This window comes from Dicentrarchus labrax, unplaced genomic scaffold, assembly GCF_905237075.1.
Source record: "Dicentrarchus labrax unplaced genomic scaffold, dlabrax2021, whole genome shotgun sequence".
Taxonomy (NCBI): domain Eukaryota; kingdom Metazoa; phylum Chordata; class Actinopteri; family Moronidae; genus Dicentrarchus; species Dicentrarchus labrax.
In genome coordinates this window covers 10073554-10100664 of record NW_026136716.1, presented here as the reverse complement: position 1 = coordinate 10100664, position 27111 = coordinate 10073554, and the positions used below count along the sequence as shown (strand labels likewise).

The 27111-nt window shown below is 40.1% G+C and overlaps 1 protein-coding gene across 1 annotated transcript in view; it reads left to right on the top strand.

Moving 5' to 3' along the window:
* The first annotated feature begins 1675 nt into the window (after positions 1 to 1675).
* Positions 1676 to 27111, top strand: part of LOC127378693 (gamma-aminobutyric acid receptor subunit gamma-3-like) — an 89704-nt gene continuing 64268 nt past the window's right edge. Inside the window, exons 1-2 of the mRNA XM_051427839.1 lie at positions 1676 to 1970; positions 2485 to 2639. Of these exons, the coding sequence (XP_051283799.1) occupies positions 1915 to 1970; positions 2485 to 2639 (211 nt within the window). The 5' untranslated portion in view covers positions 1676 to 1914. The remainder of the gene's footprint in view (positions 1971 to 2484; positions 2640 to 27111) is intronic.

Genomic DNA, 27111 nt, shown 5'->3' with positions numbered 1-27111 from the left:
CGATTTTCCCTCTGTGACTGCCATTATCGATGATTATTTTCATCACGAGAGTGCTTTCACTTCTTAGATTCCACAGAGCAAACAGATAACAAGAACATTAGACGTTTATCATTCATAAGAGAGGGAAATACTCCTCTTTGAAAGCGTTTCATCAGATTTATGGGGCAGTAGGCGAGTGGTGGAGTACAACAAGGTTCATTTATACAATTTTGATTTCATTTTATGCCACCTTATACTCCAATACATTTATATAACAGCTGTAGTTACTGTTCACCTGACCTTTCAAATTAAGATGATAAGCTTATATAATACCACTTTGGTCCAGTGTGCAACTTCTACAGTGTGATATAGAAAAAAGTGCATATACACTGAGAATGGGCTTTACAGGGACATTTTTTGTCCAGCAGGAAAACTTTAGACATGAACAAACTTTGCATATTTATAGATTCTGCAATTTTTAATGAGGTAGAAGAAGACTTTTTAAGGATTCTAATGTGAAAATTATACTTTTTTTTTCATAACAGACACACATTATTGTTCCTGCTCCATATCTGGAGGGGAATTTTAAGTATCAGCATTAATAATCAGAAATTGGGGGTTATTGATGGAGATCAGGCTGCAGAGCGAACTTGATTCCGCTGCCTGCTTGTCTGTTGTTCGGCCACCAGGGGGCAGTGAAGCCTCTCACACTCGCAGGGCTGCTGTGTGGATGAGCCTCACAAGTTTGTAGGCTGTGGCTGCCCTACTGAGTCTGTGCGCCTGTTCAACAAATGACTTATTTTGAGTGGCGGGTGGGGGGGCGTAAAACGGGCGCGTAAAGCCTCCCGGTGGCGATCCTCAGCGGCGGAAACGACAAACAATCAATATAAACAAAAATCAAGTACACATTCAGTAAAACTGAGACCCTGCTGCTTTTTTTATGAGTTTACACTCCTAGCTGACACTGTGTTATGATCTCGGTGGCGCAGCGGAGTGTAAAATTGAAAACGTGGATAAAGTGTTCAGAAAATCCAGAATAGTGGATTGACGTTAGGGAGGTCTACTTTATGGGAGAAAAAACAAATCCACCTCCTCTTTCTGCACTATTTACCCCTCCACTAATTGTCTAATTAACTTAAATAAATCCAAAAACTGATGCAGATGTTGAATTACGCATAAAAAGATGCGTAAAATGCGCTTTCCCCCCCCCCAACACACACACACACACACACACACACACACACACACACACACACTAATATAATGCAATTGTTTGGGTCCAGGTAGTGTGCACGCTGTATGAGTCACGCAAGATGCTCGTCTCCTAAGGTTCTCCACCACCACCACCATCATCATCACCACCAGCACCAGCAGCAGCAGCAGCATCGGCAGCAGACAGCGTCACCCAAACACACTCCGTTGCCCACACATGCGTTTAGAGAGGGAGGAGGGCGCCGCTGGATCAAGTCAATTCGACTCCCCTCCGCTGGACTGATCACATTGATTGATCGTGCAGGAGGAGGAGGAGGTGGTGGAGAAGGAGAAGGAGTAGGGGGGGCTGAGGTGGTGCGTCCCGGAGGAACCCCTTTTTTTTCCCCCTTTTTTGGCGAGGAGGACCAAGGAAAGCGAGCCGGTGGTGGAAGAGAGAGGTGGTGGTGGTGTTGGGGAGGGAGGGAGGTGGGGGGGGGCGGTTTGGGAAAAGACCGTGTGTGCGGTCGCAGATGACACGCAGAAGAAAGTGCGTGGGCGGATGAGGAAGTTCAGAGGCACGGATTGATGGTCACACACCTACTGTGTACTGGCACTTTATCGCAGCAGCAGCAGCGGCGGCGGCGGCGGCGGCGGCGGCAGGAAGGCACAACGCCGGGGGGAAGCTCCATCCACCAGGTTTTGTTTTTTTTTACTGTGATCAGAGGGTGATCCGCGCATGGGAAAATGACAATCAAGTTGGTGGTCCTCCTCTCCACACTTCTGCTCGCTCAAGGTGCTCGGTGAGTCCCGTTCGCACCCCTTTTTTTTCCCTTCTTCTTCTTCTTCTTCTTCTAATACTGGCATGATCAACAGCTGAGAGAAAGGTGCTTGTTTGGAGCTTCAAAAGTTCAGATGTGGCTGTTGTGTGTGTGTGTGTGGGGGGGTGATGGAAACTGCGCATTTTGTGTGAATGAGACTGGGCTGATCATGCATGTAGTGTTATTATTTATTTATTTTTCTAAGGGCTTCCCCCCCCCCCCCACACACACACACACACACACTCACACACACAAACAACAACCGCTTACTGCTGTCCCCCCCCAAAAAAAAAAAACCCCAATCTAGGGGCCCTGACACATTCCTAAAATGCATTTTTGAACTGTAACACACAAGCTTGCTGCGACAAAGTTCTTTTCCTGATGGTGTTTATTAAAGGGGAGCCATCACCAACATCACCTCCCCTCCCTTGTGTGTGTGTTTTTTCTTTCCCCCACCCCACCCTACCTTACCTTACCCCCCCCTTTCTCTCTCCAGTTCTGATCTACTGGATTATGGCGACGACTATGAAGATCACCACGACAGCACTGTCAATCAAATGCTGGTCCCCAGGTCGCACCAGGAGGATGCCACGCTCATACTCAACAATTTGCTCAAGGAATACGACAAGACGCTGCGGCCGGACATCGGAGGTAAGGGCCGGGCTCTCATTGGTCGACTTTAATTGGCTGAGAACTTGCAGGAGTTGTTTGGTGGCCGCTGGGCGCTGTCCAGGGTGCTGAGTTGGTTACTGGGTTGGGAGTGGAGCTGTCCGTGGTGCTGAAAGCTGTGACGCTGCAGCAGTGGATGGGGGTTGCTGCCCCCCTCCCCACCCTTTTTATAGCTTTAAGGCTGTTGATATGTCTTATAGCAGCTTGTTCCCCAGATCTCCATGGAGGCTTCATGATGTTGACACTGAGTGATACACACCCAGTACTCCATGTTTTTTGGGGTTTTTTTAATGGCTGCATCCATAATATATTCTGCATGCACTGTCGAGCACCTGATACCTACATTTCCTTAAGATACAGGCATCTTTGGACACTTTGTGATGAGTAAAGTTGTGTATGTTTGAACAATCTTTGGCTGAGATGACCCACCCCCCAGGCTGCAGCCTGCTAATAACGTTGTCTGCTTACTGGAAAAATACAAAGTTTTTGAATGTGCTTTTTTTGTTTTCATTATCGATTCACCTGCTGATTATTTTCTTGACTGATTGTTTCCTTTTTAAAGGAAGTAATTTTTAAAAAGTCCAACGCGCCGTCCTAACCTTATTTAAACGATTCCAAAACCCAAAGATATTCGCTTTACTATCATACATGACAAACAAAAGCTGCAAACCCTCACTGACACCAGAGTCTTTGGCTTGTTTTTTTAAGTAAAACTTGATTTACATAGCACTCAGAACCAAGGTTACAAAATTATTTACGGTTACAAAAAAACTAAAAGCATTTGAGTGGATAAATACAGCAAACACAAGAAAAAATGGTGTATGAATAAGAACAAATCAGGGCACAGACGCATCAATAAACTTCCTTCGAGGATAAATAGGTTTTGCTGATTAAGTTTGCTGACCCCCAGAGAAAGAGAGGCTGTTCCATCGTTCCATCAGGAGCCAAGGCAGAAAAAAAAGGTCACCGCAAGTCTTGAACTTTGAGCGGGGCGCACCCAGGAGCCCTTTGTCCTGCTGACTGTGAGAGGACTATAGGGCCTGTAAGGGATCAGCGACTTGTGGTGGAGCCAAACGTAGGGCCTTTTAAAGTAATTAGAAAGGTTTTAAATGCAATCCAAAGTTCATCTGGAAGCCCGTGTAACGCTGAGGTAATACGGGAATGCTGTGGAGGTTTTGTGAGACATTGTGCAGAAGACTTTTTGAACTGACTGTACATTTGCTATGGCTTCTTGGCGGCCGAGCTGCTGCTAATGTTAGCTCAGCTCAGATAATTTAAGATCCAGACATCCAATGGCTAAAATCCTTCATCCAGTTAGGATATCTGGTTAAAAATAACCAAGATCTATAAAGTTTATTGTAAAAATGTGGCTTAAAACCGGATAAAAAGTCAATGTATGATAGCATCTGGCAGAAAACCTCAACACACGTGCAAAGGCGACCGGTGAAACGTACCGTTACCGTTTGAACACTGTTGGAAACATTTGAGATAATGTAATTACACAACTCACTGACTAATTGTTGCACCTCTAGCACGAACCGACACAGCGTTAGGAGTAATGTGTTGCCTCATAGCTAATAAATAACACAGGCAGTTCATTTCCTCTTAGGGAGAACGGGACACGACCAAAAGTCGCTATGACAACAGACGAAGAGGGGTTAGAAGGAAGGGAGGTGGTTCATTTTGTCCATAAATACCAGGATTATTCACATGTTGATTAACCAGTCAGTCTGTGTGCGAGCCTCACTTAAAGGTCCAGTGTGGACGATGAAGTGGCGTCTAGCTGTGTAGTTGTAGATTGCATCTCACTCGCTTCACCCTCCCCTTCGAATGCTTGAAGGAGAAACTGCATGAAAAACGGCCCTATCCAGAGCCAGTTTTTTTTCTTTATTTATTTTAATACAGTGAAGGATTACATGTTCATTTATGGGTTAAGAGAATTTTCTTTATTCTTAAGATAAATAAAGCCAGTAGCTTATATGAGAAATGCATCATGGGGGCTGTGTTTCTTTGCTTCTTGATGGCAGACATTTTGGAGATACATTTATTTTTAACTGATGTATTTGTTGGTTTATTTTAAAAGAAAAATGCTGTAAATGCACCAGAGTTAGCCAAGAGGCCAAGATCATTTATAAGAATCCAGAACAATAATAACAATAAAGAATAATAAATATAGAGCATGCGGTATACATCAATCTGACACAGTGAAAACAAAACCACAATAAAAGACCAGCTAGATAAACACATAGGCTGTCGCAGACGGAGCTCATGTCTGTGTCTTTCATCTTCTGTATTTTTTCGATTATCAGAATATCTGTTATAAAGTCTCCGGCCAAATGTAGGGCAAATTTGAAACAAATTTCCAGACATTTTTCAAAATAAAATGCACATTAAATTAAATTTCAGCTTAAAAAAAATAAAAAAGTTTCTTAAAAGCTAAAACAAACTACACTGTGCTTAATTTAGTGCAAATTATTATCAAAACTGATAAACACATTTCTTAATTAATTACAATTGCATGCATTATTAATAATATATACAATAAAATGTATTAAAACATTTAATATATATTTTTAAAAATCGAATTCCGTCCAAGCCTGACCTGAGCCCGACCTATTGCAGTTGTGTAGAGTCCGAACCCGCTTTGAACCCGGCGGGTCGTGTTGGGTCCAGTCAGCTCTAATCAAGTTGGTGGTGCAAATTCTGCATTCGGGTGCCGTTAGAAGAAGAGTGGCGCAACAAGATGACGTAGTTAAAAGAAGCCAGTCAAACCTCCAGACCAATGTGGAAAACAGGAAGTTACCTTAAACTCTGTTGATGATGCAGAACTCCAAAACACTCCAAACAAGATGGCCATTCACATATGGCGGCCATCACTGCATGTAGGCAACACACAGACATGAACTCAGCTGTAGCTACATGTGGGTGGGTATCTTACCCCAGGGGGTATCTCTCCCTATCTGACCCCTAGATACTGTACATATAAGAGCCCGAGGTGGTTCAATCACCCTCTGATTGCAGCCACATTACTTCTACTACACTTAAGGTCCAATCAAAACTTGAAGAGGAATAGTCGTCCTCAGAGAGTCAGGGAGGCTGGCCGCTAATCAAATGCTTACTGGTTTGATCCCCGGGGTGTTCTCACTGGTTGGGCTGGGAAAGATCCCCTGTGTTAAGCGTGTAGTCATTACTGCTGCATTTAAAGAGTCATTTTGAGACATCAAACCTGTGTGTGTGTGTGTGTGTGTGTGTGTGTGTGTGTGTGTGTGTGTGTGATGGAAGTGATAGGGAAGTATACAGTATATTATGGCTCTGTATCTGAGAGAAAGCGTGAGAGGAGACTTCTGTGCTCTGGATGTCGACCGGCCTTGGCATGAAGGAAGCGTTAATGGTGTTATTGTGGCGTTCCCTTTGGCAGAACAATCGGATCTGTTTCCTTACATTTTCTTATATTACTTCTGCGTTTCTTCTACATTTTTCCTGTACTTCTTCATCCCTGGATTGCATTTACAATCAGCAATGTGTTGACAAAATCAGAGGAATAGTTGATCTGATATCTGGAAATCATTTGGGAATTGCTCTACTCTACATATTGGAATAAACAATGTGTGTTTCTTAACTTTGTAGTTTGTTTCCTGCAGCCCACTGTGACGTTTATTATTACCTAAATCATGGCAATTCTGTGGAGGGCCTATAAAAGCACGTTGTGAATTATTTTTGTTGTTCCAAAATAGCGAACGCAACCTAAAAATTAAACCTTAAAAGTTCAAATTAAATATGTAAAATCTTTTAAATGTATAATTTTAGTGTTGTGTTATTTACTTAAACTTAGCAAAACTGTTCTCCAGGATAGGGAAACTGTGCCTTCAGCCTCTGCTGGCCTGAATTAGGACACTTTTGTGGTTCTCTTTGTTAACTTTGGGAACTGAGACCAAGTCTGAATACTTGTTAACACGCGGCAATTATTTTTAGTTCTAAGAATAAGTGCAAAATTACGTCATTCTTATCATTTTGATGTATTGAACACTGAAATTTTACTCTAAACAGCTTTGTACAGTACATATCTTCTCTGGAGCATATAAGTATCTAATACAAAGGTATTTCCCAACATAATATTCCATGTTTGGCCCCAAAAAATTAACAGCATCTCCCTGACACAGTCTCAAAATAATCAGTAATGGAGAAAGTACTCTTTTATGTACAACAAGGAGTATTATCTGCTTATGAATGATGCATTTTAATACTGATCCTTCTAAATGACCAACATAAACAAACCATCAATGAGAAGCTATATCGATATAGTTATTCTCAAAGCCTGCCCATTGGGTCGGGTTTGGTTGGATTCATCTTGAAATCAGCGGATTTTACTTCCACTTTTGTCCACAGGGGCCGCCAGAACGCAAAATAAGATTTCCTCGTAAGGGCTTTAATTAAAAGTGAGCAATGAAACTTCGTAAAATACTTCACATACATTACATACATTAAAAGCTGTACATGAGAAACAAAAAAAATCTTACTTAAAGCCAGAGTAGATGAATTCTGAAATTCATTACAGACTGTAGCTTTAACTAAAAGTACAGAAGTTAAATCAGCTAAATATACCTAAAGTAAAATTCTTGTAACTGATACATCCCATATGACATTATGGTGTCACCACTGATGCATACATGCAAAAATAGCGTACAGTACAGGGTTTGGCTTCAATGAGAGGGCGTGAGATGATTACTAGGAGTGGAAAGAAATCCAATATTGGAAATGTTAGATTATTTTACGTCTTTGGGCATCGAACAGTTATAGAAATGACGTTGTTTTATCGGCAACGTTTCATGCCCAGGTCTCCCTTGCAAAAGGCAGTTTCCAACCTCAGTGCTGCAGGGATGAAACATGACAAGTGGCTTTTGTTTCTTTTGTTGTAAGAGGCTACGAACCAAAACATTGGGAAACACTTTTTCATATTTAACGATGCACTGTGTTGTATGTTTTTTTAATGTAAAATATCATTCTAAAAAGTAGCTCGTAACTAAAGCTGTCAGGTAAATGCACTGGAGCTGTAAGACTGAATAATTTAGGGTGTCCACTCATGATATCGCGTCCATTGCCTGCACGTTGACTCTATCAACCCCTCTTTCTACGCTTCTAATCAGGAGTGTGCCTTTCAAACAGTAGTAGAAATATCTGTCTCTCAGCTGCAGGACTCATGGGTTTGAAGTCATTTTAAGGTTTATTAAGAATCTCGACTGAGACTACACTCCTGCACCTTGAAGTTGCCACCGCCAAGCCTGAAAGACTTTCATTTGTAATAGTTTCAGTTGGGAGTTTTAGTAGCGTTCCGCTCGAGAAGAAGTTTCAGAAGACTTTGTGGAAAGACTCTGGTGGGAACACTTCTCTCCAGATCATTAAGAGTGTTTATTTGTGTTCTTAGGTTATTTAAAATGACCAAGCACCCAGCTTTCACAGTCAATAACCTGGTGGGAATTGATTTTTTATTTTATTTTTACCGGCAGGCTTGCTGGGCTCAGTTCAGTCTGCTAGCTCGCCTCGCGGAAGGAGGGGAATCTCCCTCTAGCCCTGCCGCCATAATTAAGGATGAAATTTTGATGAGATCCAGTTGACAAACCCCACTGTCGTCCATGAAATGTTAATGCCATTGCAGGATAATGTGAGGCAGCGGAAACACACGGGCATGCGTGTGTGTGTGTGTGTGTGTGTGTGTGTGTGTGTGGGAAAGACAAGTAGAAATACACACCGAAAACAACGAACACACTCGAAGATGACGCTGAGTCAAAGACAGATCTGGGACATTTAAGTCATCGTAAAAAAGAGTGGGTTCAGTTGAGAAAGTGCTGCAATGAATCTCTGTGAAACACACGCACACACACACACACACACACACACACACACACACACACACACACACACGTAGACAGCCAGCTACTGAAGTCAGGAGAGTGTGGCTCATTTCCGACATACACCTGCATTTTGTCTAAATCAAAGTCATCCTCTATAGACACACATATACATACACGCACACACACACACACACACACACACACACACACACACACACACACACACACACACACACAGACAAACAATGCTCCTTCCTTTTGTCTTTTTTTTTAATGTGAGCAACTTCTCTTCATCTTCTGCTTGTTTATATGCTGCTGGCTGTGGAACCAGAGTGCATACTGTTGTTTTAAGCATATTTGAGATTTCTGTATTAATTGGCCATTAATTTAAAGCTGAGAAGCGTGTTTGTATCTCCCAGTGAAGCTCACTTCTCTGTTAAAAACAACCTCTTTAAGTCAAACTAAAGTAGGGGAAGCTGGGAATGGTTGTACCGCTGATTATATTCCTTTTTTGTGACCTTTCTAAATCTTATGTAATGTGTTGAAAATATTATTTTTTTTCAACACTCATAGTCTACAGAAACAGAAGACATTACCACACACACACACACACACACACACACACACACACACACACCTCCAATTCATTCACATCTATGCTATTTGAAATAAAGGGTAGATAAGAAGGTCAATACCACTCTTATGTCTGTATGCTAAATATGAAGCTAGCCAGTTTAAAGCAGGAAACAGCTTGCCTGTTGTAAAAATGACAAATTGTGGTGTTTTGTGGGGGGGGTGTGCTGGCCTGTTTCGTTTGCCAAGCAACCTCACGTGGCAGGAAGTCACTGCACCCGGCCAAGAAATAGCCCTGTAATAATCTTCAGTAAGATGCAACTTTACACCTCCATTTTTGTATGGATTAAACAAATAAGATTATTATGTGTTACTGGAGCTTTAGAGGCGCTGGTAGGGGGATTTCTTTTTCCTTTGGTCAGAGCCAGGCTAGCTGTTTTCCCCTGCTTCCAGTTTGTATGCTAAGCTAAGCTAAACACAAGACTGATATCAGTCAATGAAGGATTATGTCACTAAATTAACTCTCATTTGCATGACCTCAGTTTTTCACACACGTTTTTTTTGTGTGAGTTAAATTACAATCATTTTGAAGTGTTCCTTTGCAGAAACAGATCATCCATTTCGATCTGGTTTCCCAAATCCTGTTTTTTCCCGTGCACTCCTGGGAATATCAGTCAGACTGGTTTATTTAGTGGTCTGGTTTATTCACGTAGGAGCGGCTTTTATCTGTTTTTGCAAATAAACTCTACATTTGTAATGTACATTCTGTGACAATTATTATGCCGCTGTTTGCCAAAACTATCTTTAAATTTAAGAGCTGAAGAGCTATATTTTTTTATTTTGGACAATGTCATATTAGCAGAAGATAACTATGGTATTTACCTTTGAAATCTGTAGATTTTTCTAATCATTAGATTCAGTTAGTGACAAAAGCTGTTTCAAAACAGCACATTAAATTTAAAAAAGCTGCTTACTTAAAAAGTTTAATTTAGCTGTGAACCTTTTTAAATTATTTTAATTCTATATGATCAATTGTTTATCAGTCAGACTTTATTGTTAAGATTTTTGTCTTTATCTTACCTAAATGATTCGATTGTGCTGCGTTGGAATCATTTAAACCGTCAGAAGTACATTACAGTTTCGCAGCAGAGAAGCGAAACTCAAGAAATAAACAGTAGATATCCAAGAAACAACATAACAGGGTTATTATCTTAGTTCCCGTGTTTGTTTTCCTCCTGTCTCTTCCAGTCTTGTGAAGCAGTGAGCCTAATCTTCATATAAAGTGGTTGACTGGCCCACATTTCCCCCGAGCAGAACAAGTGTTGAGCCTCACCTTAACCGATAAGAAGCAGTTCGCCTTAGATGAAGATGAGATGCTTTTGTGTCCCTATTGTGTCACTTTCCTTTTGGATTCAGAGTGTGATCACTGTGTGCGATCTGTGGGATCCTCGTGTACTGTGCGAGGGCGTGCGTGCGTGTGCGTCGAAAGCTTTCGCGAGTGTGTCAGTGTTTATGCGTGTGTGCTCACCAGGGAATCGAGGACAAAGCGGGTTGGAGTGGAGGGCTTTGTATGCTGCGAAGGGCTCTGCAGCCACGTACATTTTAGAGGTTGGGAGCCGGGGATGATTCAAGGAGTTCGATTACAGTTAGGTCTGAGCTGTACTCTAAAAATACACCAGTCATCTGACAAATTAGAAAATGCATTTAAGAAAAGTTCAAGTCTTTTGTGCTCAAGAGAAGAAAAAAAAACATCTTGGGGAGGCTTGTTCCTATAGAATGACCCAGAGCTTCTTTACAAAGCAAAAGGGATTGATCCAGTTAACAAGTATTGTGTACAAAGCTTATCTTATTCCTCTGTTGAACACACTGTAGTTTATTTCAAGTCTAGACTAGAGCACCAAATGTGTGTTAATCCACCGCTGAAAATAGTCCCCAACAAACGCTGTATTTACTACTGTTCGAGTAACATTTGCTAAAAAGAACTACAATGCCCAGCTGTTTTAGGAAAATAGTTGGTCTCTTAAAAATGAAATACATCTGAGAGTTGTTTTTCTCCGTTAGAATGAAACAATGGGCTCAGAGCTGAAGACAGAAGACAGGGTGAGGAAGTCAGAAAGTTCATTTGATTTAGAGACAGACAAATATGTTATTGGTTTTGGTCTTTTCATGAGATTTGTTGACAGTATCGCCAACCTTTTCATTTAAGTCCACAGAGCAGGCTGGGGCATACATACTGTTAGATAAAAGGTTATAAATTCTAAACCAAACCAAACATTATACCTCCACCCTACTAATATATGCTTGGCCTCCCATACGCGTCTATTGAATCCTGCATGCTGGACCTACTGAAGCATGCGTCGCCCCATACAACATGAAAAACATTCATATTCAAGGATTTTGTCTCTCCTGTTATTATACTTTTAATAAACTGGTGACATCAAAAGTTTGCCGAATTAGCTGTTAGCAGTTCCTGTTTGCAATGTACCCATTGATGTACAGACAACTATCACCGGATTACTTTGATAATGAAGAAAACTTAAACTTGTAAGAATTCTCAGGCAACTTCTGGAGTTATAAGCAGCATCCGCCTCCTTTTTTGGGACTGTGTGGGGAACGGAAGACTGCACCTTTAGGCAACTACTTGATTATTGAGAATCCTCATAGGTATATTGCCACATACTAGTACTTCTTAAGATGGTGCCCTTTTAAGAGAAATGGCTGTTTGTTTTGCACTTAACAAAAGAAGAAGTGGAAAATAGATTTAAGCATTAATGGACACTGTGTCTGAAAAGACAAGAAAATTAGCCCCATCAACTGAGATGCAATATAAACTCCAAGGAAGAAGTCACAGTGCTGATCTCAAGAGAAATTACTGCTTAGCAGCTCCGAATATGGAGGCAAAACATCTGATTAAGCTATTACCACTTTAAGAAACTGTCCTTGTTCTAAATCCCAGCACTTTTTTAGAAACAACTGCAACGTACCAGAGTAAAATAACTGGACCTTATCAGATTTAAACAAAAGAGGAATTCTGATGTTCTTAATCCTAAACAAGCTGCTCAGCCGCTGTTTTTCACTCCGATTAGGTTTACTGTCAGCCTGCATGTAAATACTTTCAACCTGACAGCTTCACAATACTGCCAGGTAGCTCATATAGTTGCAGCTTGTGTGTGTGTGTGTGATTGCGGCAGGCTGTAATTGTCCATAGCTTACACGCTATCGATCCACACCGACTGACCAGGTTGCTGCAATCATATCCACCATTATAGCCTCCTTGAATATGTCTGGGGCTTACAATTAAGTCTGTGGGTGGGAGTAAGAAGGTAAGGACTGTGTGTGCATTTTAATGGGAGAGGTGTGTGTGTGTGTGTGTGTGTGTGTGTAACTGTAACCAACAAGAAGCTACTGTTTGTAGCTGTAATATACTTTTATCCGTCTATATTTATTCATTTGCTTTTCTTTATTTAGGAGATTTGTCGTCTCTGGTCTGGCTTTCCTTATTTGTACACACAAATGATATGTGCCTGATCTAAGAGTGTGTGTGTGTGTGTGTGTGTGTGTGTGTGTGTGTGTGTGTGTGTGTGTGTGTGTGTAAAGAGAAGGACTTTGATTCAGATAAAAGCCAGGTGTGTGTCAGAAATAGAAACCAAAGCTGCTCAGACATCATTGGTTTGCAGCTGCTTCCTGTCTCTCTCTCCCTCTCTTTCCATCTGTTTTTCTCCCGATCTCTCTCACTCAATCACCCCGCTCTGTACTCTGTATCTCCCCTCCGTTCCCTCCTGATCCTCCCGTTCTACCCCCCCCAAACCTCCCCCGTACTTACTATCAATTACTGCATGTTGCTACATAATTCATGTCCGTATTTGCGGTCCAGATTTGAGGCATTTTTGGAATCCAAGTGAAAGTTTGACCCACTTTGCATCCTATATTAAAATCTCATAGATCCAAGTCGGAAGTCGCGTCAGATTCAATCACTGCAGGCTGAAAGCATGAGAGCGGAAGATGGGTTGTAGGCACAGCAACATTTGGTCTTAGTGAATTATACTCATATCCTTGTACAATATATGTCAGCAGCCCTACATTTTCCCCCCGTTAGATAAAAGATTTAGACGTATCCTTTGTTTTATTGAAGCATAAAACCGGTGGAAATCAGATTTGAGGAATCTTAACGTTATTTACTGAGAAAGTACAGAGTGAGTTTGGATTCTTTTTTTGTATCCCAGCACCAGAAATAACAAGGATTACTTGTCTTGCGCTCAAACACTGTGATTTCACACAGACGCGCAGCTCTAATTGAGAATGAATTGGGAGTGGATGGAAGATGGTGCGACTACATCTGGGATGAAAGAGACACTATCAAGTGAAGAGTGTGTCGACGCTTCTTAACGAAGTGCTGAAGTTAGAGCCGACTAAATGGGGAGAAGATACTGAGGCACCAACGTGTGTTTCAACTCACGTGTCAAATGGCAACCTTGCGCAAATCTTTATGCCTAATTTTCATGCTAACGTATACTAATTAGTACAGATGGGCGTGCAAAGCTAAGCTATCAGGGCTTTCTTTTATGTTTGTGATGAAAAAAGGTGCAGCACCAAAGCGTTGGTGTGAGTGGCGATGTGATGTGATTGGGTAACCATCTGAATATTACTCGTATTACTTGGTATCAGGTTGAAATGTTCCCATTACGATTGTGTCTTTATGGTGTACATTGACATTTTTATTAATGATTCTCTTATCTATTATCCCAACAATGATGATGATCAGCATGCTAAACTAAGATGGCGACCATTGTAAATATACCGGTCCTTTAGGAAGTAGATGTCAGCGGTATGAACTCGAGTCACAAATTTAATAAGTTTAGACTTGCAACTCCACTTGGATACCAATGACTTCAGACTTGAGCCTTTTGACTTGGAAATACTTGATACCTCCCTCCCAAACCCAAGGATGAAGAAGCTTTACATTCCCAGCAAGTTGAAGCTTAATTCCCCAGATCCACTTATTTTGAACCAATCTGACAACAGTGAATCAAACTGCGGGAGAGAACCATGAACTATCACTACATTACTGAGCGGCAGTTGCAGAAAATGCTACCGAAGATAATTTCGTTTCGTTCATGCTGTTGTTAAAATGCCATTACATTTGGTTAAGAGCACGTAACAAAACTCAAAATTTAAAACTTTGTACTTGACTGAAATCTTTCTGTTCTCTATGAAAGTTAATAACAACTCTTGACAGTAAGAGACTCCATTAATCGTAATAAGAACTCCAATGTTCACTGCTCACTCTTACAATATACTTCACCCATAACTAAGTTAGTGCATTTTTGTGTTTTATGTAAGTTTGTATTTGTTATCAACTTAAAATTCCTGATATAGATGTTCGGCATCCTGACTTCTGATTGGATAATCAATAAAGGCTCTGCCATCTATATATATAAGTTGTTGCTTTAGTCTGATCTGGGAAACACACTGAAGAAGCCCATGTTCTGAAACGTGGTTGAATTAACACTCGGCATCAGTTATTTTTTCCACTCAGCTCAGAAATATTCAAAACCTGATATGAAGCATATTTCAGAGGCTTCTCAGCCTTTGTTAATGGTGTTTCTGCAGCTTTGGGTCAGTATGACATCCCATTAGTCTTCACTCAACACTCAATGGATTTTTTTTGTGAGTGTGACTGGAAAAGGGTGAACAACCACCCGTGTGCGCTAAAAGTAAGTTATATTTTCACATGAAAAGAAATTAATCATATTCTCATATCCTCAAGTAACTTCCAGTTGATACTACTTTGATGCTCTTTGATCTTCAGATTTAAAGATGTATGTCTGCCCGAAAAGGTGGTCGGTTCCATCACAAACACAGGTGGATGTTTTGAGTCGAGTTGCCGTTAAGAAATAGCACGCAGCTTCTTAAAAAGATCACAAGATAATTGGATCGAGAACCTCTTCAGCTCACTGCTTTTGCTTTTATTTAGTTTCCTGGTTTGCATTTCGATTTTTGAAACAGCGGCGTGATCAACAACCTTGAAAAGACTCGTTCGGATAACCACGACGTGTGCGCTGGCATCGTTCATTCTGAAAAACTTTGTTAATTGCAGATTTTCCGATTGAAATGCCTGAACATTCAAATCATTGGATACAGTTAATGAATTGGAATGAATATTTTCTTAACAGGGCATAATGTTCATCATTGGAACAACCCAACTGGATCAAAATCAGTTTTGTGGGGTATTTAAATTAAACTATGATATTTAGTCATTTAAATTAAATATATGTCTTTTGAGTAGAAGGATGCCACTTTACATTTTAATTAATTGAAGGCTGGAAAGTGTGGGAACTGAATTAGAAGTGCACCCACCTCAGCAGCCACCCCTGAAGTTAAATTAACCATGATTTAATCATACTGCTGAGAGATTTAATGGTGTAGATGTGTAGAAGTGAGTGAATGTAAAGCAATCTATGGCAAGCAACTGTTAAACAGACCTAGAGAAAAATGTTTGTTGTATTCTGATATGACATTTCTATGCTGACAGAATATGCTATCTAATTTAACATCAATTGAACCCATTATATACACGATTTTTTATGTTATTTTTATGAATTGAATTCCAAACTCCACTTTAGCCAGCATCCCCTGTAGAGTAGCCGACTATATATATAATACAGGAAATAAAAAGTACTCAACATGAGCCAACATCATATCTTTCTCATAAAAACCAGCACTTGCAAGGATGAAAACATAGCTTTGGCCTGTGTAGTTTTGAAAATGAAAAACTGAAATCACTGGAGTACACCTCTAACAATTGTGTTGAGTTGACATTGTCAGAGATAATTTACAGAAAACAACTTAGACACTGCGTTTTAAGACCAGTATTTTCTTGACAGATTGTCCAATCATCAGAGTTCGAATTGTTTCGTCTATAATATGTCGGGAAAATGGTGGAAAGTGGCTGTTAAAATTTCCCACAGCTCAAAGAATTGTACTGAAATTGCTCGTTTCATTCGAACCGACAGTCTGACACCAAAGGACATTCAGTTTGCTGTCATATATGACAAAAAGAAGACACAGCGAATCGACGCATTTGAGAAGCTGCAGCGAATATTGGCATTCTTGCTCGAAAAATGGCGATTGTTAAAATAGTTGCTGATTTATTATCTGTCCATCAGCGAACCAGTTCAACTGCTGCAGCTCTAAAATGCAGAGATGAACGTTGAACAAGAACTTAATTTTGATTCATGACTTCTTACAGATCAAAAACCCAAATTACAGCATTTCCCCCGGAGTAAAAGAGTTGCTCTTTCCACCTCTGGCTCAAATCTTGGTGGCTTTGAGGCTGACTCGGTCCTGGCAGGCCTCTTCTCCTTGATCCTCACAGAGCTGACATTTGGCACAGCGGTGACACCTCACCAGCTGAAAGGACAATTCTCAGATGAGCCTCCTCAATATTTCAAGTCCAGTGACATTTCATTAGATGGAGAGGAGTTTAGATGCTGGCAAACGCTCCTCCCCACGTCTTTGCTAGCCAGGTTAGCCGAGCTGACAATCACCTGCGGGAAGGAGGTGCGAGGAGCTTCTCGCACACAAGGTGCACTCACGGGGGGGTTACAAGCAGACGTTAATGGATACACACTTGCAGAGACACACACACACACACACACACACACAAGCTGCCGGATGGAGTAACCTTTCATGAGCCTTATGATGCAAATGTCTCTTCCACTGTGTGTGTGTGTGGGTGTGTGTGTGTGTGTGTGTGGGTGTGTGGGTGTGTGTGTGTGTGTGTGTGTGTTGGAGAGGCTTAATGTCTCAGCCTTAACAATGTGTTACACTCCTGGTTGTTTACCTTGATACATGCATAGGTGGATAGGGTTTTGAAACATCCCCAATGGATTGTGTACATTAACACAATATTTTTTTGTATTATGTGTTTACTTACATTTTATTTCAAAAATCTGCAAATGAAGCATTTGCTAATGAAAAATGTGCTAATTTGCATACATTTCCATTAGACAAAGCCAGGTTCAAAATTCGTGTTGCATTTTGTTGACATATTAAAGTCAAAAGGGAATTTCAAGTATCTCTATCACTACATAAATTCAAAAGATACTGTCAACAGCCATACAAAAACACATTTTTGCCATGTCTTAAGGCAGTGGTTCTACACCAGAGGGGTTGCGAGACATTTTTGGGGTCGCCAAATAGTATAACAGTGATGTCACCCCTTTAGAGACATTCACCAGATGGGACAAGAACTCAAAAACATTATACACTATATTCTATTGCTCTGTTTTTATACATAGGGGAATGAGAAAGTATTTCTATCTATAATTGTGCTTTTAGGTCCTGAGCTGACATGTTGACTGTGAAGGTGCTGTTATTTCAATAAATCTAAAATAATGAATTAGTCATTGTTGTGTCTGTGGGCAACGCAGTGGTCTTCTTGTGTGAGTTTGGTAGCTTTCATGTGTTACGCATGAGGGGTGGGTCGGGAACACCAACCTGATTATTCTGGGGGGTCGCAACTCTAAAAGGTTGAGAACCACTGAAATAAAATGTTACATAAATCAGGTTATGAATGATATATGAACAAACCCCTTCTGTAAAAACCTTCAAAATATAGTTAGGAATGAAACTGGAAAGTTTGGTGCATGTAAGTGCTACTCAAGTGGAGATGTCTGAGAAAAGCTCAGATTGAGAAAACAGCCTTTAAGGAAATGTAGTGTAAAATTCAATACCTGTTGCTCGACACTACAGGTGAACAGGGCAAAAATGTTAACTATTTATGAGCTAAACTATCACCATAAAACTTCCCCAGACATTAAGAAAGTATTTTTTTGTATTACAAGTTTTCAGAAATGTTATATTTAAAGGTCCAGTGTGAAACATTTAAGAGGATCTGTTGTCAGAAATGGAATATAATATCCATTGGTGTATTTTCATTACCGTATAATCACCTGAAAATAGGAATCATTCTGTTTTTGTTACTTTAGGATGAGCTGTTTTATCTACAGTCACCTTCTACCAGTCCACCATGTTGAACCGCCATGTTTCCTACAGTAGCCCAGAAGGGACAAACCAATCACTGGCTAGATGTCACTAAATCCTACACACTGGGCCTTTATCTAATGCTAACTCTTGGTGAAATGTAGTAGTAAATGTAGTAATGTAGTTTTCTTTCTGCTAGTCTCAAATCTAAAAATTGACCACTGCATGAAAAAATTATATGTTTATATATGTATTATACAATGGACACTTAAAAGAAAGGGATAAAAAGGCAGCAGAACCCCAGATATTGTAAACACCTGGAGCCTTTATTACCCATAATGCAACAAGTGTGTTTCAGTATACACGCAATACTCAGATTCAGAATACCCAACATGTTGTTTTGCTGCTATGTAGATTGGTTTGCATCGAGTGTGTTAATGGTTTAAGGATGTTTCTCACTCATTTTCGGGTAGAATTTTCAAAGTCATGTAACTTGCCCCAGTCACCTACCAGTCAGTGCTTTAAAATGCAAAACTGAACATCTTTTATTCCCATAGAATCAACCTAAAAGCACTTCTCAGCCAATCACCTGCCACACTGACTTACTGCACCAGTGACTGAGCTTCATATTTTAAAGCGAGCTTCAGATCAAATAGTGGATAGATGTTTCATGATGATAGCATCGTGTCCTGTACTGTCATCTGCCAGCATGATACATTGCATGTGGGACATTATGTTGCCATGGTGATGTTGGGCCTGTGTGTTGACAGACATTGTGATCGTAATAACTCGCCCTTACAGCTAAGATGATCACATTATATTTTGGAAAACTTTACTGCATTAATTAGAGAAATAAATCAGGATTATTAAAAAAGAAAACAACTTCTATACCTCCTTAATGCTTAAAAATGTGGAGCTACCTGCCAAGTGCACACAAGTATCCTGACAGAAATATTTGCAAATTAATGCCGTTTCCTGTGCTGTTTTTTAATAAACACACACACGCTGTCTGAGGAGGCCTTGACCAGAAATGTAGCTTCTCTTAAAATGTTAATTCATCTCCAAAGAGAGGTTGTGGAGCTTTCATTCCTTCAGCGTGCCAGGGTTAATGAGAAACCACAAAGGAATGGCCGAGCAATCGTGTAGAGCTTTAAAGCGGGTCTGATACTAAAGTGAAGTGCATTAGGTGGTAATAAGACCAAGCTGGGTCTGGATCATGGCTGACACATTTCCCATCCCTGTGAGTTCTAACCATTTAATCGATTTCCATCTGTCTCCCCCATGTCCACTCCACTCCAGCCAAAGCACCGGTGGTTAGCCAGGGATTTGGTGGGGGTGTTTTTTTGGGAGGGTGGCGGGGGGTGGATAGATATTTTGTAGAGCTTCTGTGGAGGACTATTTTGATTGAGACTATTTTTTTTATTTGGCTTGTGCTTCTCTGACGATGGTATTCTTTTCTGATTGCACTTTCATGGAAGATTGCCAACAAATGCCTGAAAAACACTTAAATAAATTACACATTGTTATATGTATTGATTTTAAATGAACCATACATCTAGTTACATTTGTAAGATTTCTTAAAACTGCAGTCGATCACAAATGTAACAAAATGTCCCTGCAGCCAGCAAACCAAACAGGAAATGGTTTTAATGAACAATGAAATGAAAGGCTGTCTCTCATGACTTCCATCAGGGACACAAAGCCCCGCCCATGGTAATTCCCCCAAGCTGTATTTGGACAGTTGACAATGCCGAATGAAAAGGTCGCTTGCACCTCCTTGTGAAAACGAATGAGTGCTATGTATTTAGTTACTAAAGACAAATAATTAGATTTTTAAATTATTTATTTATTATAGTATTATTATATGTTTCATTGCATTATGACATATTAAATGTGTACATAAAAAGGCAATGATATGTATATAAACATATGCTTTGTTTTTTTCTTTTTATTTAGGCATTTTATATCTTCCATACAATTTTAGCTTACCTCATGCATAATTTTCTTGCCACTCCAGGGACACCTAACTTCACTGGAGACAGATGTGACATCTTTTCTGAAAGTCTGAAACTGCCAAAATCTCATCCCCCACATTAGCTTGTTTGGTATCAGGCAGTTTCCATTGTTGTGACTGCACCAGGGGAGCAAAATAATGCATAATTCATTGTTTACCTGATGGACACAAAGTCTAATTAAATCTCTAGAATGTCTCCAGCTGTGACGGGTGTCTCTGATTTTTGTTTCCTTGGTTAAAGTGACAAAGTAGATTGTGGGAAACGTCACAACGCGAGTCAGCAAGGATTTGACTGTTTGTCAATCTTGTGCCGATCTAAGAATATAGTGTGTGAATGAGGCAGCTCGTATGCTGTACCCCCCCCCCCATCACAGAGATTATAGCATTAACCTCTGTTGTGGCAGACGTCCAACGGTTATTAGCATTATTATAAATTTATTCCATTGCGATTGTTAACACAGTATCCAAGGATTAGCCTAAGCCGAGCCCCAAAAGCTTTACATTTGCATCCATTTGCACCGTCATCTTCAACAGTGTGTGAACAAAGTCTTTAAGTCACTTTTAATGTCCACATATAGCTTGTGAGTCACATTCACTTTCATTTCAGTCAATTAAAGAAGTAATTGATACAATAAATGGATGACATGCTACTCATTTAGCAGTGAAAGAAGGTATAAGAGCTTGTTGTGATTGTTTCATTATTCTTTAAGTATTAGCGGAAATTGAATAGAGAGATAATTTATAAAACGCCCTCCTCATTGCGTACATGAATGTGTGTGTTTTGTGTGTAACAAGCATCCCCTAGCAGCCCCCCCTTCCCCTATTTTGCTGAGTTATTGCTTGCCGTTAGCTGTGTGATTGCCTGGTGGCGATTCATAAGCAGTGAGACCTTTCCCTTTGCCTGGTTCTCATTAAACCTCAGAGGGAAGAGAAATGCCTCCCCATCCCAGATCTATTATATTGGATTCAGAGAGCTGAATACAATCTGCTACAGTACAGTATGTGCTCTCTCAGTCCCCCCACACCCCACACACACCTACATGCACAAACCACAAATACACAAGCACCGTATACACACCTACACAGACGGTCAATATCTGTCTGATGGCAAAGTCTTTTCATTAAGACTTACATGACTTTTTTTTATGCGTCTGTGAAAAGAATATGAGTTTTTACCAAATCTTTGGCACACCTGATGTCATCTTTTATCTCTGTCCAATGAAATCAGCCAGACTAGTGCTTCTCATGTTTGCGAGCTCTGTCTAATAAAACACTCTGCTGGGTCACCCGGTGAAGCTGCACTCTTTAATTTAAATAATATTTGTTTATACAAGGGAGATTTGCTGAGCAAACGAGCGTCAGCAATACCCTGCAAGTAGGTGTAGACACGACTAGCTGCTCAGCGTAGCCACGGTTTCGCTGGTTATTGAGCATCCTTGCTCAAAGGCACCAGGATAAAACATTAGAGAGGGGGAAGCTGCTTTGCTTCTACTTAATGTGGCTATAATCAATATTTTTATACTAACAATGTGTCAAATGACTGTAATAATATGAAAGAGGTTGCTTGTAGTAATGAACAGAGAATGATCAACTGAATGTGCAGCTCCATTCAGCTTCAAGTAGTAGAGAGCCACAGCTATGAATAACAAGCTGGCAAACATACTGTATATAGTGGCGCATATAGCTGCTAAAAGCCAGATATATTCCTCAGAAGATCAACAACAGAGCTTTAATAGAGTGAATATTAAACTTTATCATCCCATCCATAAACACTACTCCAAATGAATGATAATGTTTCTCCGTATAATATTCACCATGTCGAGGGGCTAAGGACAGAGGGGATTGAATATTGTATTGTTAAAAGCCCCTGAGACAAGTTGTTATTTTGGGGTATATAAATAAAAGCTGACTTGACTTCACTGGAGATGTCAACTTAAAAGGTGATTATAGATCTGTGTTGTCTTCACAGCTTGTTTATTATAGTTATTGCAGGTTTAAAGGAAAAAAATGACATTTTGGGAAATATGCTTATTTGCTTTCTTGCTGGGTGTTTCTTGAGAAGATTGATAACACCAAATATGAATCTACTTTTGCTTTAGAGCTTTAGGAAGATTTTTTTTTTTACCTTTGGTCAGAGCCAGGCTAACTGTTTCTCCCTGTTTCCAGTCTTTATGCTAAGCTAAGCTAACCAGCTGCTGGCTTTAGCTACATATTTAGCACACAGACATGAGAGTGGTATCAATCTTCTCATCTAACTCTTTGCAAAAAGGGAACGAGCATACTTTTCCTTTAAGTATTTCTGACTTCACGCCGTGCTGTCAAGCTGTGTGTGCACACTCGATTTATAAAACTGACTATAACTTGGGTTATGTGTCAAGACACTTAAATCAATAACTTACTGTACCGGGTTAGGCACAGACATTATAGAGCCCCTCTATCAAGACGTCTACTGATTTCTCATTGCTGCGTAGCTTCAAATTAATCAAATTAGGCAGCAGTCACATCCCATGTGTTTTCGGAAATATACATCATCTTAGACAACTTCATAAGAATTATAATTAGCTGCTCTGAGTGTACCGCAGGACCTGTGGCGTCTGCCGGAGGCAGCGCTGTCAAGTGATACAGCTTCTCTGGGCGGAAGAGTTCAGCAGTAAACATCACCTGCATATGAAGGACTACAGTTTCCCGGTCGTTGGGTGACTGCAGCTGATGTCCCTCTCAGCAGTGCAGATGGCTCGCTGTAGCTTGTCCTTGGAGTGAGTAGCTGCTCAAATGTAAAGATGTGGGTCAAATAGCACTCGCAAATAATTTTCAGCCTCTTCCTGCTTGGGAGAACCAGATGGCTTTTGCCCCCCACATGCAGTATGCCGTTTTAGTTATTTAAACATTTCTTGGAGGCAGAAATAGTTTCATTGGTTGAGTTAAACCCCAGTGGGAAGAACCACAGAACTCCAGTTCTTTTCTGACAGTGTCAGAGACTGAAAATAATATTGGAGAAAGAATTTCTATTATATCAATTTTTTATTACATACATTATTTGGATATGGACAGATGTCACATGGTTGGCTAATCTTGACACGAATGTTACACTACTTCTCCAAATCTAAACACATCAGTTATTTCCCTTTCACTCATTTATTGCAATTCAATTACAGCAGGAGTTTATTTTGGTTGGTTTTTGGTTTAGTTATTTCCTGTTTTTATTTTGAAATACTCCTCCTCCTGTGTCTGCCCCGCCCTAATTAGTTTCACCTGTCTAGTTAGCCCCTCCTCACCAGTGTGTTCATTTGCCTCAGCTCTTAGTTCATCCTGCTTGATTAGTTCCTGTTTTGCCTTTAGGACCTGAACCTGTCTGTCTGCCTACCTGCACCCACCAGTAAGTTGTTTTTTCTCTGTCTGCATTTGAGTTTAACCCTGAGCCATGAGACAGTAGTTAGTGGGTTCAGCAGCAGATGAACACAAATAATCCTGCGGTCATATTCCAACTACTTGCTATTTGCCTGACATGAGAGTTTGGAAAGTTCATTATATATTCTGCGGACATTGCAAGGTTTATTTGGCGTGTCTAACTGCAGACAATCTTGAACAGTGTCATGGCATCCAGGGTGGGAGGAGCTTAAGTGCTGCCCCCTATGTTTTTTGGAGCATGTGGCCAGGTGCTACCTAAAGGTACGGAGCCCCTCTGGGATCAGCTGAGAAGGAAGAATGTGTAAATCTCTAGGTTTACAAATCTTTGTGCACGGTTTGTAAACTGCCTGTGATTTTGTGTACGCTGGGCTGTACCAGTGGGTCTATATGGGTTTTGGCCAGAGGATCTCACTGTTGTTGTGGTTTTAGCATTATATTGTTGTGGTTAAAGCAAATGTGGTATAATTTGTACACTGCTTACACATGATGAAGTGGTATAATAAGTTATGGATTGGAAAACCGTCAGTACAGATTTACACATGGTTCCTACCGTCTGATTGTTCTAGTCATCATATAGGTGGACTTGGATTGCAGTAGATTGTACAGGTGTACCTAATAAAGTGGCCACAAAGTGTACAAATCATGTTTGATTGATTTTTAGGTTTGTTAAAACATGTTTTGCATATTTTGTGCGCAGCTAATTGTATACACACTTATGACAAGTATTAATTGGTAGTGGAAAACAATTAAATGCACACAAAATGTCTACCAGTCTAGATTTCTGACTCTGCTATAAATCACACTCAGATATATTTGTGAAATAAAAAAAAACAGGTTGTATCTTTTACAATAAACCCCTAATATCTTGTCTATCTGAGTTGTAACTTGGCTGTCCATACCATGCCAACATGGCAACAAATATTAAATAGAGAGGTGTGTAGATTTCACTGGCTGCAAATTTAAAAATGTTTGGATGGTGTAAAACGGAGGGATGTGTCTGCCCACCTGTTTTGTCAACCTCGGTATCTCTATCTAATTGTCTCGTGGTTTCTGAACAAGAGTGACAGAACCTTTGTGAGATGGAGTGAGCTGAGGTGTGCCCTGACATTTTGCTCAAATGTTAGGTAAATCAATTCATTATCTGACAAATGTATTGGGTTGATTTTATTAAAACTTTGTTTTGGAGAGCTCCTTATTTAAAACAGTCAAGTCCTTTTTAAGCTCTGTTTGTGTTTTCTGGCACTCCTCAACAGTTTTGACATTCACTAATCAACTGTGTGTGTGTGTGTGTGTGTGTGTGTGTGTGTGTGTGTGTGTGTGTGTGTTGTGTGTGTGTGTGTGTGTGTGTGTGTGTGTGTGTGTGTGTGTGTGTGTGTGTGTGTGTAGGAAATTTGTTGCTTTGCCAGTGTGTGGTGCAGGCTGAGAACTGCTGGGAACGACAGCAGAGAAAGAGAAAGTGGAGCTGGTGCAGTCACATGCATAAAGATTAGGTGCCACTGTGCCACCCCCCTTCACTGCATATAGACCTGTGACGTTTACGATAACTCAGCTTTGATACTGCATTCTGATTATTATTACTTTTTAAAACCACATTCATATTAAAAGAAATAAATTGAAATGTTGTTGCTATTTCCAAGCGTCCATACATTAAACTTGATGCCTGCATCAAAGATCACAGTTTTAAAGTCAGTTATTGGGCTCTAATCTTTTATTGTGCTGCATTTTGTAATCAACCAGTAATGTTTTCTACCTTAAGACTTAAAGAGGAGCATATCAGTCAACTCACTGCCAAGTTTGCACTTCAATCAATCTGTAATGCCAGAAGGGAGTTTTAGGAGCCTGCAGAAAAGGGGTCTGCGTGGCCTACTTGTGATTACCACTAGGTGGCTGACACTAGAGGGCTGACACAAATAATTTCTGTTGTCATATTTACATCAGTTATGATCAAATTGGCTATCAATTACAACACTCACTGACATGTACAGGCCTGCAGCAGATGGCTACACAATCAAAAACAGAAGTGTAGGAGTGTTTTTTTTTTTTTTGTTCAGAAAAGTAGAAGCACGTAGTGGCCCCCGATATGTGCCGGCTACCTTTTGGAACTGCTGTAAACGTGCAAAGTTGTTGTCGATGGTTTAAGCTACAAATGTGTTTCATTCAGTCTGTTCTCGGTTGCATCCCTGGCAGAGTTCAATCCAGCCCCAATCAAACACTATTGACAGTGATAGCTAGTGGGAAGCCAGTGAGGGATCAGGTCCATGTTGCAGTAATAGAAACTGCAACGTGGATGATGTAATGTCTCCTGTCATTTGATTTTTACTGTTCAGTTTTTGCACGATTTTAACAAACGAGATATAACGTGCTAATTAGTGAGCTTTAGATTTAAATGCTGTCCTCGCTGCAGGTTCAAATTTAACAAACCGGCATGAGAGTGGTATGTGAATGAGCGTATTTACCTACATTTTGAAGTAATTCTTACCATTACAAACTGTTTGGGCCACATAATTGTACTTTTTAGGTATTAATGGTTTTACCTTCATATTGGGGTAATTTGTTTTCCTGCAAAATCACCATATTTGCAATAGTAATGTTGTTTTGGTTTAGTTTTTTAAACTGAATTGTAAAATGTAGTTCTATGTTCTATAAGGAATGTAATGTTTTTACGAAGCAAAGTAGGAATAGTTATTTTGTTCTCTTTATAATGTAATCTGTACTAGAGAATTAGTTTAAAATGTATTGTTCTAGATAATTGTAGTGTACTCGCTTTAGTATATCAATAGTGATCTCTATATTTTATCCAAAAAATAAAATTTTTAATGAATACAGTAACAGTTTGTAATCCAGTCCCAATCACAATCTATGCAGTAGATTTAAATCCCTTCAGTTTAAATAAAACTCTAGCGACAGAGACTGCATGCCTCTCCCTGGCGGCAGCAGTAACAGCTTTTCCATGCAAGACCAAAGGCAACGTGAGCTGCAGGGCTTTTACACACACTAACAAGGGAGCGGAGAGGTCATGCATGACGTGACGTGTGATTGCTGTGGATGACATGGGCTGTACCAGTGCAGCAGAGTATGGAGTGATGGATTACAGTGTGTGCAGACTACACTCTTGTGGATCCATAAGAGACTTGAACTATGTGACCCATAACTGCAACTTAAAAGGATAACTGAACAGAGACTGTAGTTACGTGCAGACTGTATTTGTTCCACTGGAATAATCCAAATGAACCATTAACAGGAAACAGAGTGATCTGACTTTTAAGGTTACTGGACTAAAATAAAAAAACAGGTTTTACACTTTATAGAGAACTTGCTTATCCTGAATGCATTAACATTTGCAGAAATGTTTATTCCAAGAAAAGTAAGAAGTTTATGTTGCATACTAGAGAAAATTCTAATTTCTTACAGCAAAAATGTAATAGGCTTTCAAATATTTCATAGGAGTAATGGGTTTTTCTTACAGTACTACCCAAGAAATTAGAGAAGCAATAACTACAGAAGCAGTCAAGCTGGTAAAAACGTTATAGGCTGGCCAGCAAACTGTAACAGACAGGTCATAATGTCTTTACTGCATGTCTTTCAGGCTGATTTATAAAGCATTGTAGAACCCAAATACAGTTAT